At 28.1% G+C, this 11,577-nt stretch overlaps 1 protein-coding gene across 1 annotated transcript; it reads right to left on the reverse strand.

Moving 5' to 3' along the window:
• Nucleotides 1-3,648: 3,648 nt before the first annotated feature.
• LOC103576806 (uncharacterized) lies at nucleotides 3,649-6,586 on the reverse strand. The gene is made up of 7 exons (XM_014443264.2): nucleotides 6,047-6,586; nucleotides 5,803-5,970; nucleotides 5,366-5,492; nucleotides 5,113-5,287; nucleotides 4,803-5,022; nucleotides 4,336-4,494; nucleotides 3,649-3,931 (listed from the first exon to the last, which is right to left on the reverse strand). The coding sequence occupies exons 1-7, from the start codon at nucleotides 6,417-6,419 to the stop codon at nucleotides 3,741-3,743; spliced, it is 1,413 nt and encodes a 470-aa protein (XP_014298750.2). The 5' UTR covers nucleotides 6,420-6,586; the 3' UTR covers nucleotides 3,649-3,740.
• Between the last annotated feature and the right edge of the window lie 4,991 nt (nucleotides 6,587-11,577).

Raw genomic sequence — 11,577 nt, forward strand, 5'->3', positions numbered from 1 at the left:
AGACTAATTCCTGCGGGGCGCGTTGCACTCTACGACACTTCTCGGCGTCTACCCCTACCCCGCGACACGTGCCTCATATATATATCTACATCACATCACATCTACTTCCCCTCCACATAAATCCCCCACCCATCTTTTTACCCCCACCCTGAAAACTTCAACCCCCGCCGCGACTTGAAAGACTCTCGCCGTGAAATCCGCCCTTACTATGCGCGCGTTCCACTATTCAATCGCTAAATTATCTCATTGGCTAATATGTCCCGATAAATATTCACCCCCAACCTAAGCTTGGTCTTGTATGTCTCTCCAAAAATACCAGCTCAAGGGGTAGATAGAAATTTCTCGTGCTTACAGATTCCAGATGCGCCCACAGTGCGGAGCGTGACGGCACGCGTCAACTTTGCATTAATTAATTAATTCAAAAATTTTTATTTTTTTTTATTCAAATTTTAACTTATCCCTTTTTTCTAATTTCCATAAATTATAAATTCAAAATTTTTTTTAAATCACTTTTCAGATAAAAATTTACCCTTGATTCAAATTGTCCATCTGACCTTGAAACTAGTTCAAGGAAAATAATTACGCAATTAAGTGTATCATTAATATATATATATATATATATATATATATATATATATATATATATATGTGTATTGAAAAGGTCAGGATAAGAATAATGCGGGTTAAAATGAGATTTATTATAGAATTTACGATATCATAAATAAATATATATATATATGTATATATTTATACATTCAAGGTTTATTTATTAGCAATGCCAGCACATCAGATTATAAAGAGCCCGTATTATTTATTTTTCACGGACAAGTTGTTACATCTTTTACACAATACTTATTTTAAATACTTATCATATATTATTTTTATCTGTTCAAATTATTGTTTTCATAATTTACAGAATAATGTATTTTTTAAAATAATAGTAAGTATGTAATTAATATGCCTGGATGTTTACACGACTAATAATTCACTGCAGGCCAGCTGAGATCTTTTCACGGTCGAAAAAAAAAAAACTAAACTAAAACGTCAAGTGTTACTTATGTGGTTTTGACTGATGAGCCGATTGCCGCTCCTGTAATTAGTGTTTCCTATATATATATATCCGATGCAATTTCAAAGAATCGCTCCTTGATTCCCCTACACTAGACCACCTGGGAGTAAGGACTCCCTTCAGGACGATGACCGACACCCTAAAATATTTCCAAGATGCCAGCCTCATATATCTATTATATATAAATATATATATATATTTTTTTTACTAAATTAAAATTAAGCTTTTGAATTAAAAAAAATAGTCATAAATTTTTTTTAAATGCACGGATGTGTCGTAAAAATAATTATTTTGAATTATCTAACAAAATTTTTAAAAATAATAAAATTAGTGATAAATAACAATAATAATAATTACTATTGACTTGGGAATATTTGGCCGAGTTTTGGTAGCGCAGCTGCTAAACGAGGGCGCGTGATACCAGAATATGAGTAGCCCAAGAAACCCAACAAAGCGTTTTAAATTAATATTATATATATATATAAATTTATAATAATCATAAGCTGGTTCTTCGTGTTTAAGAATTAATTAATTAAGAAATGGTCACGGTGTTCGACTGTTAGGGGATTCAGTTCCTTTTGCTAATATTATATTATGCAAACATATACAAGGGTTGAAAACTCGTTTGCTTTGTAAGTATACATACATTAATAACTAATCTAATATATGTGGGACCAAATATTTCAGTGTTTTAATTTCCAATCAAGTTAATTAAATTATTTCATGATAAAATTATATTATTCGGTTGAATTAAATTCTTAAGTATAGAAAAAGATTAAAATAAATTGATTTGTTATTAAAAAAAAAAAAAAAAAAAAAAAAAAAAAAAATATAAAGAAGTGAATGAGTCAGTCAATAAGTGCATCTGCTTTTTTTTCTTTACGTCCTAAAAAAAAAAAAATAATACTGACACTTCACAAAACCTTTTGATAAAATTTATTCGTGGGTGGGTCTTTTATAATCAATATTATGATTAATATATCTGTATATTTATGTATATATGCTCTAGATCCAAAAAATGTTTTTGAATGAATTGGTTTTTTTTTTTTTTTTTTTTCATGAATCATGATAGTTAATTATAATCAATATATATTTGTTTTATGGCGGAAGTTTTAAAAACACGAAATTTAGTGCGCGCTGCATTTAAAAAAATATATTTTTGACAATATTCTTATTAATAATTATTAATAATATATATGATTGTTTCAAAAATTTATAATTTTTTTTTTTGACTGAAAGTCATCGGATAGTAATCGAAATTAATTATAGGCTTTAATTATTTAATATAATTCGTGAGTCAGAAAATAACATTTTATTTTTTGCTGTCAAAAAAAAATTTCGATTCTTAAATTGTTTCTAAGCTCAATTTTTTTAACTTCCGGTAAGAAAATCGATGACTTTCAAAAAGTTCAGGAATTTAAGTTGCATTAAATTTTTCTGTCCCATAATTTTATTAAAAAAAAAAAACTATGGCCAAAAACAGGCCGATTCAATTGTCGCCAATTTTCAACCTGTTTAAAACTAAAATTTTTCGGCGCGATTTCAGCCAAATATTTTTGCCCAAGTGGTTTTTTCAGTGTAAATAATAACAACAATAAAAAATGAAAAAAAAATTTTCTATGGAATAGAAAATAAAGAGCATTAACGCGGAGAATAAAGGGTCGTTACTAATCACGATAGTATCGAGTAATAAAAAGCCTCAATTGTCATCTATATCTCCACTCTAGTTAAGCACATTGTGTTATATATTGACAATACTGATAATAACAATAATATCTTTTGGGTCAGCCCTAAAACCGGTTTGCATTGATCTTGAGTGCCCGGGAGAACGGCATGCAGATGCGGCCCAAAAATATATTCTCAAATCCAAACTAAGTAACAATAGCAGGTTAAAGAGGCGTACTTGGGTATTAAGATTGTGAGAAATATTTTTTTTTTTTTTTCAACCATATACTTATATTTGTATGCATAACACTTTGACAATGCATTTTTTAACCCACTTAAATCTTATTGAGATAAATTACTATTGTGTGGGTTTGTCATTTTAATTTGTATTAAAACTCATATTTTAACAGGTGGTAAATATTTGCTACACTCAATTTATTATATTTATTATTGAACATATTTTTATATTTTATTTTTGTGTAACATATATATAGATATAAAATTATAGAGTTGATAAATAATTTTAACGGTTTTGATTTAAATTACAATAACCAGGATATATGTAGTGTAGTATTATTTATATAAATAAATAGTTATTTGTTGAATTTCATCGTGGGAATTTATGACACGATAAATATTTAACCATTGACAGCATATATATTTTAATATTGCAAGTGTTTAATGGAAACATATGTCAGCTAAAAGTATGTGCATTAAAATTTATATTATTTGCGTATATTTCTTTGCAGGGGTGCGACTGTTTCCCATGTAAAATATCAAAGTTATACTTATATGAAAAAGGAAAAATATAAATAGATAACAACGGAAAATTGCCGGGCAAAAGTTATAATAAAAAAGAAAGCTTGGGCAGGAAGTCAAAATTATATGTCCGGTAAATAAAAAATTCAATGACAATAGAGAAAAAAATTTATTTTTATTTATTTCTGTGGGTTACATATATATTTTTTTATACTGGGTATTATTGATAAAAGCAGTTTTTAGAAAATTAATTCATGCGCAGAAAATATAGGAGAGAATTTTTAGTTAGCACAATCAGATTGGGCTTTCCATCAATTTGAGCCATTTTTAGTTCTCTTATTGGTGCTTCATTGAGAAATATTTTGAGCATTGGAAGACTTTCGAATTGAATTTTAAATAAATTTAATATATTCTGAAGTTGATATATAAAAATATTCCCTTAAAAATAATTAAAATATTAGTCGTGTTTAAATTCTAAGAGACAGAAAGTTCGAGCAAAATGGAAACTCTTAAAAAATATTTTTTTTAATTTCCTGCTAAGAAAATTTAAAATTTTCAAAAATTCGAAAAGTTATTGGTTTCGGTCCGATTTTCGAAAATCGAATTTCTAACAGATGTTGACATTCTGAGATTCTAGGAAGCTATTCTGACTAATTTTTTTTTTTTTCATTTTTCCATCAAATAAAGGATTTTGAAATAACTAAAAATAATAATAAAAGTGTTCAAAATGGTAATTTTAAACAATTTTTAAAAATACCAAATTTTAACACAAATTTTTGGTTTCCCATTTTACCCGACCATTTTCTCAAAAAAACATATGAATAATTAATTATCATAATTACCTCGCTTAGTAATTATTAACAAGAAATTTGCGAAAAAATTAAAGTAGAATACTATTTCATCACTTATATTATCTGGTAGTTGATAATTTGCCTGCTTTGCGACAGCTGGTTCCCGTCCATGACGCGAAGTTTTCAAAACTATAACGCTAAATTTTTTATCTGTTATCGAAACAAAGGACATGTTAATTAATAAAATTACTTGTAGCAGTAAAATTAAATTTAAAAAAAATTATATAGACAGAAAAAAAGGATTTCTTGGAGCTAGAATTTTTTTCTCGACCCAAAAAATGTTTTCTTGCCCTTAGAAAATTTTTATTTTTATCCTTTCTTTCTGTGTAGGGATCAGATAATTGCTGACAGGATTTACCGATTAATCATTTGAGAATAAATAAGTTTTTAAAAATTTTTATAATTTTTAATCGGAAAATCAAAAGTCGCGGTCTGCATGATTAACTTTAATTGAATACCTCTCTTGTGGTAAGCCATCAGGAGTTTAAAAGTTGGAATAAAAAATGTTTGCATCGGAGAACCAGTCTCGTGAAATACTGTTGTCGTATAATTATTATCACTGACACTTATATTTATTGGTTCAGACAATAATTGAGGAAATTTAACAATTGATACTGCTAACTTTGTAATAGCGAGTCTCTCTGTTAGACGTGGATGCAATAGATAAATTAACATTATCTGTAGGAAAAAAAAATTAATTTATACATACAAAAATTGAATATTTGTGAAGAAAAAAAAAAAATATATATATATATATATAATTATTACTTTGCGTTTTTTAACACATAATCCTTTATAATTGTAAAAAAAGTAGTTTTCAACATCAATATTCAAAATTTCATTGGCTATTACTTCATTATCATCACTCAATTCTAGTTGAAAAATTGACAATTTTTTATGATCATGTTCATTTATAATAAAAACGTCGTTATTAAATCCTCGGCTATAACAAATAAATAAAAAATGATTCGTTTATGAATGAATAAGAGATAACTTATTCTAAAATTTTTTTGTAATGTACCTTAGGTACAAAGATTTCCGTACATCAGTGAGAAAGATTTCAGGAGTTTTATATTTTCTTTTTTCTTCAACGTTCCAAAGTAAAATTTGATAGTTCATATATATTACAAGAATTATTTTTCCATCGTCTACAAAAAAAAGTTTTTTGAAAAAAATCATATTTTATCATATAAATATCTGCATTGAAATTCAGAGATTTTACGTCAGAAATCAGTCACGTTGATTAAATTTGAAACACAATCGCGTGTCCAAAATTAGTTAAATGAATTATTTAATAATGTATTAATGATTATTTTGAACCCGATAAATTTTCATTGGTCCAAAATTGACTAGTTTTGACTTAACTGACTATAAACAGACATTGACACTTGAAATTTCAATGCGGGTTGATATAAAAGAAAATATACAGTAAATATTGTAATAAAATTTTGATAGTACCAGTACGCCAAATTTTAATTTTGATCCGGCCGGAAGGAAATACTTCATGAGTATTTAAATCATCAACATGGTCTTTAAATGCTATCGGATCCATCTCACCTTTACCGGTTTTCAAGTTGAATAAATGTATCAAGCCAGAAAAATAAAATCCGACAGCCAAATAATTTTCTGTAGAATATTTAATAAAAGTACAAGTATGAATCATTAATTATAAATATATTAGATAAATATGTTTTTGTCTTACCTAATGAGTCACAGTTATATTTAAATGTATTGACATCAAAACCAGGTTGAGCCGAATCGAAGTATCCTTGAATTTTTTCAGTACCACTTTCCAATAAAGAACACCATTGCAAGTACAAAACAACAATGTCTTTAAATTGTTTAGCTGTCAAATTTTTGTAATGTTCATTTTCCAAAAATGGAAACTTCATTTTTATCAACTGATATTTCCATGGTTTTATGTCACCACTAGAACACAATTCTTTCCAAATATATAAATTATCAATATAATTTTTCCAAGTCACGTGAACTCGGCTAAGTCTCAAAAGTTCCCTTGGATCTTTAATATATTTGAAAATATTTTCAAGCACATGCTGAGGGAAATATACTTCCATTTACGTTATATTTAAACCAGGTATTAAATTAGTAAATTAAATTTTTGAATTACGATTAATGGATTAGAAAAATTGGCTTAATTGCACGAACAGAAAATAATCACGATCAATTGACAATTAATCACTAAATGAATGTGCATAAGACATTTCTCATTAATATATATGCATATGTATCGTAGTTATACGAAGAATTAATGATAATCGAGAAATTATTGAACATTATAAAAATTGTCTTCATGACAAAAATATATTTTAATGACAATTTTAATTTTATTACGTAATAAAAATCTTCGACACCTAGAAACTTCGAAAATTAAATATTTTAATAAATTCTTAATTTTAAATCATATTAATAATAAATATAAGAATTTTTCATCATGAAATATAATATATATATTTATAAAAAAAATATTAACGACTTACGGAATTTATAACTCCAAAAATTTCAATTTTATAAAAGTACAAATATATAATTACGATTTTTTTTTCATATATATTTCTTAGATTTGAGGTCTTATACATAGTTATATATATATATATAAGGTCATAAAATTCTTAAAATATTGTGTCGAGGCCATGAGTATGTTGATCAAGATAATATACATTTATATATATATATATATATATATATATATATATATATATTGCATACAACACTATGATTGGCGACGTCTAGAGTCACAAAAGTTTAACAACAAAAATCATTACAGCCTAATGTGTGATCGTAAACCGTGAAATTTAGATTTTAGCTGTAAGAAAATTATTTTATAAGTGTAAACCATAGCCAGTAATTTTATTTTATATTTTAAACCCGAGCCGAACTCAACAATCGACTATAATGATCAAAATCTGAGTCGTTGATAAAAATCTTACTTAGAAAAAAAATTAATTGCATTGTTAAATAATATAACACATACATACATACATATATATATATATTTTTTTTTTCTTTAAATAATTGGATGGATACAAAACGTGAGTAAAATAAGCGATGAAACTCAACATTAGCAATCTGAGAAATTCGTGATATATCGCAACCCCAATATTTCAGTACTGGCGTCCCTGCAATCGTGTCAAGCAACACACACCCCATACACTCTCATGTGTGACACTTGAATGACAGGTATATAGGGACGTTATGACATGCCGCAATGGCAAAGTGTCGGTGCAATCGTAAAAATTGCTCGCCAGAGCCAGACAATTACTTATATATTATCATCTGTATACTGTACAGCAATCACTTTAATCTCAAGTCGATTTCAATTAACGTTATTTCATTATAATTTATAATAATTATTCAATGCAAATGTAATTTGTTAAACACGTATTTGGTAAAGTAAAAAAACTTTATCATTTTTATGGACTCTTTAATATTGAATGTCACTTCCTGGATCAAAAGGATCCGGATCATATAGTGGCACGTGCACAGGATCATACTGACAACTAATTTTTAAATTTTGTCATCCATTAATTCAGCACTATATATATAATTGCAGTGCATCTTGTCACTTTACTTGAAAAAAATAGTCTAGACTACTGTCTAAAGACAGACCAACAGAGTTATACTTTTATTGTTAAATATATATAATATAAGTTCTGCATATCTCCTGCAATAGTTTTATAAAATATAAAAAGTCCAATATTTTCCTTTGATAGAAGAGACGATTCCGTCGTCTATAGATATAAATTTATTGTAACGACACTGATATTATTACGTCGGTAGACAGCACTGACGATAAGTGCAAGGGTGAGATCTATAAAAAAAGCACAATGAGAAAGAAAATTAGAGCTCATATGATATAAGAAATAAAGGGGTTCAATCATTCATTCACTTTGTAAATTCCACCTTGCGCGCAAACCAGCCGCTCTTTATATTTATATACGTATATATAAACGTTGAGGTGTGCTATTTTGATGTAAAGTGAGTACTGGAAACAGTATGGGATATTATAAGAACTTTTCACCCTTTGACAAGTTTAAACGCAATGCCGGGGGCTCGATAACACGTTTCATATCATGGATATATTTTTTTATACGCATAAGTGCCAAGTAGGAGATACGTTTATGATAGATGTCTTTGTGATTTCAACACTACGGCTCCGTTATGTCGCACTAAATTATTTATAAATTTTTTTTTTGTTAGACAAATAGGGGAGGGCCGCAGAAACCGCGGCCTCTGAGAAAATCATACACTTTTATAAAATTAAATACTGGATATTTTATTTATCACTTATATTTTTAACTTAATTTCAAAAAATGAAAATACAGAAAAAAATTTGTCTATCGGTTGACTCTGCGGGCCAGCCCCAAAACTTCCCGCTGGTTTCGAGCTCCTTGAGCTCGGAAGTATTGCTGTACGCTGGCACATAGCAGTAAAGGAAAAAAATTTCTCTAGGATTTTTTTAGGAATTCTATAGGATTTTCAAAAATAATTACGCTTCGAATTAATTTTGAAAAAAAAATTGGGCACTTATTCAAACCCGACTTTGCTTCACTCGATTGTAATTTGAAATGTATGAGAATTGAATAAAAGTAATGGATGACTTATAAATGTCTGTAGTCACCATCAATGTCCAGGTCTCACGATTCTCATGAGGTGCCAATCGAGTGTGTCGTCCCTTTGAAAAATATTGTCATTGTCTTGGGTGTAGATAACAAATGTACATTGTAGGTACAAATTTTTTTTATTTTATAATTATTATTATTATATATATTTTTTTACACTAACAAGACACGAGAGAAAGATAAAAGTGCGGGGGTACCGGGATATAATAATTTTAGGGCGTGACAAAATGTCGAGCAGTGCAGACAGGACATGCAGGAAGGAAGTGTCGTGGTCGGCTCTTCCGGGCAGCTGTTCCTGTACTGTACTTTTTTATACGCACATAATCCACCTATGTGTCTTAGGTAAAGCTATCCAGCATGAGACAACCCTACAAGTGCCATTACTACCGGCTATGGTAATGGTACCGGCTTCATTTAATATCGCACTTAAATAATTCCCATCTTCAATATTCAAATTTTTTTTATCCCTAATGAACAAAAAAAAATTTTACCCTTTTCTTAAATTTTCATAATATTTAAGGGATGACGGGGCAAGAAGGGTCGCAAATTATTCAAAAATTTAATTCAAATAAAATTACAATTGAACAGAATTTTTTTTTAAATTTCCCGCCAAGGAAATTTAAAATTTTTAAAAATTATTTGAAGTCTTTACATGCAGAAAAATTTTAAATTTGTTTTTTTTTTTTTTACACAGGAATTATTTGAGATTTTTTTCAAGATTTCAATTTATAAAAAATAATTAAATGTTCAAAAAATATATTGAACTATATTAACACCCCCTCCCCCCTCTTATATATATAAATTATTAATAAAATACAAAATAATTTAATTTAATAATTTGTATGCAAAAGCCCGAAGACCTGGAAACAAGCAACAGCTAAATTGCGTTTAAAGTCTCGTGTTTATAAATAATTTAAAAAAGTTTTGTGTAACTACATAGAACGGACTTAATAATAAAGGTGAAAAACTCGCAGGTAATAACTTGTCGAGTACTTTCTCAATGTACAAAGTGTATTACGAATGGCCGCGTTCAATTAATAAAATATAAGGGAGCGAATCACGAGACAGTTCAAGAGCTACCAGACAAACTCCAAGTGAAAAGCATCGACGGTTGCTATACATAATAATAATAGTCAAGTAATTACAGTATACATTAATGGACATACCAACTTTATTGTATTTTAAATTCCAAAAACCTTATTTAATAAATTCTTTCCTTTAACTTTTTTAATTACCACCGTTATTACACTTTATAATTTATTTATTGATAATATTAAACTTTAAATTTTAATTTAACGTCAGTTAAACTATTAAAGTGTTTTATTAACATTAATGAACTACATATAGGTAGGTCGTAAGTGGGAATAATAAAAATAACTGAAGACGAACATAATCTGCCCGCAGATCTTATAAAAATTCTTGGATCCTGAACCCGTATCCTGAGCTGCGTCGCGCACCTTCATATGGGTTCAGTATTTAAACACTAAGTAGGTAACCGGCTTGAATAAATAAAATTTCATCACGAGTATTTGTGTATGAGTATTTGTATTTGTATTTGTAGTCTTATTATTGTATAAAGTTAGCCCTCATGCTCGATAGCTTTCTGAATGATCGCTTTGATAAGATACTATGGGGCTTAACAGACATTTGTATCCATTTTTCAAGAGGAAACCGCCGCAAACTAACAACTAATCACTCCACATTATCCGGCATCTATGATACCTGCTGAGATACTGCGGGTTTTATTTTTAACTCATTTTTTTTAAATACCGTGTGATTGGATGATGATATTTATTCCCAAGATCCGTTACTGCTATAAATTATGATTCTTTGGAATGAATAAAAGAATTATAATTTTTTTTTTTTTTTAATTGACAGTAAATCAAAAAAATTTCGGTGAAATGGAATAGCTGATATATATTTTTTGAAAATTAATAAAAGAGATAATAAATATTTTTTTTTAGCAAAATAAAATTTAAAAAAAAAATTTTTCATTATTTTGACAAAATTTTTTAATTAATAAATTTATAAATATGACACATTAAAATCAAAGTAAAAAATCTAATAATTTTTTTAACTGTTTTTCAAAACAGTAAATCATAAAAAAAAAAATATTTTAAAAAATTGCACTTACAGTTTTTTAAATTTTTTACATGTGCATATTTTTATTTTTTATTTTATTGTCATCGATTTGTTGAAAAAAAAATCCGGAAACTGTTAATCGTCTAATTTCAGAATTTTCAGCTAAACAATAAATTGGTTCTAAAAATATCTTAAAATTTTCATAAAAAATTCCTTCGTACAAAATCCATCGTTGGTTTTTTTTTTTCCAAAAAATTTTATCATAACAAAAATAATAAAAAAATTTGAGTATTTACTCAGCATGATAGGGATGCTGGTGGAACAGATGTGTAAGTGGTCGCCCCCCACGAAGCCGATCGCCACCCCCAAAGCAATGACACAATACAGTCCTAAGGGAGTGAGTGGATACGGCGAAAAAGCTTCTCTAGATCCTTAGTGCTTTGAGTAAAACTACTCAGGATTACTAATATCCGTTTTACTCTTAAAATCACCCCAGATCATTTAGTGCATT

This window comes from Microplitis demolitor, chromosome 8, assembly GCF_026212275.2.
Source record: "Microplitis demolitor isolate Queensland-Clemson2020A chromosome 8, iyMicDemo2.1a, whole genome shotgun sequence".
Lineage (NCBI taxonomy): Eukaryota > Metazoa > Arthropoda > Insecta > Hymenoptera > Braconidae > Microplitis > Microplitis demolitor.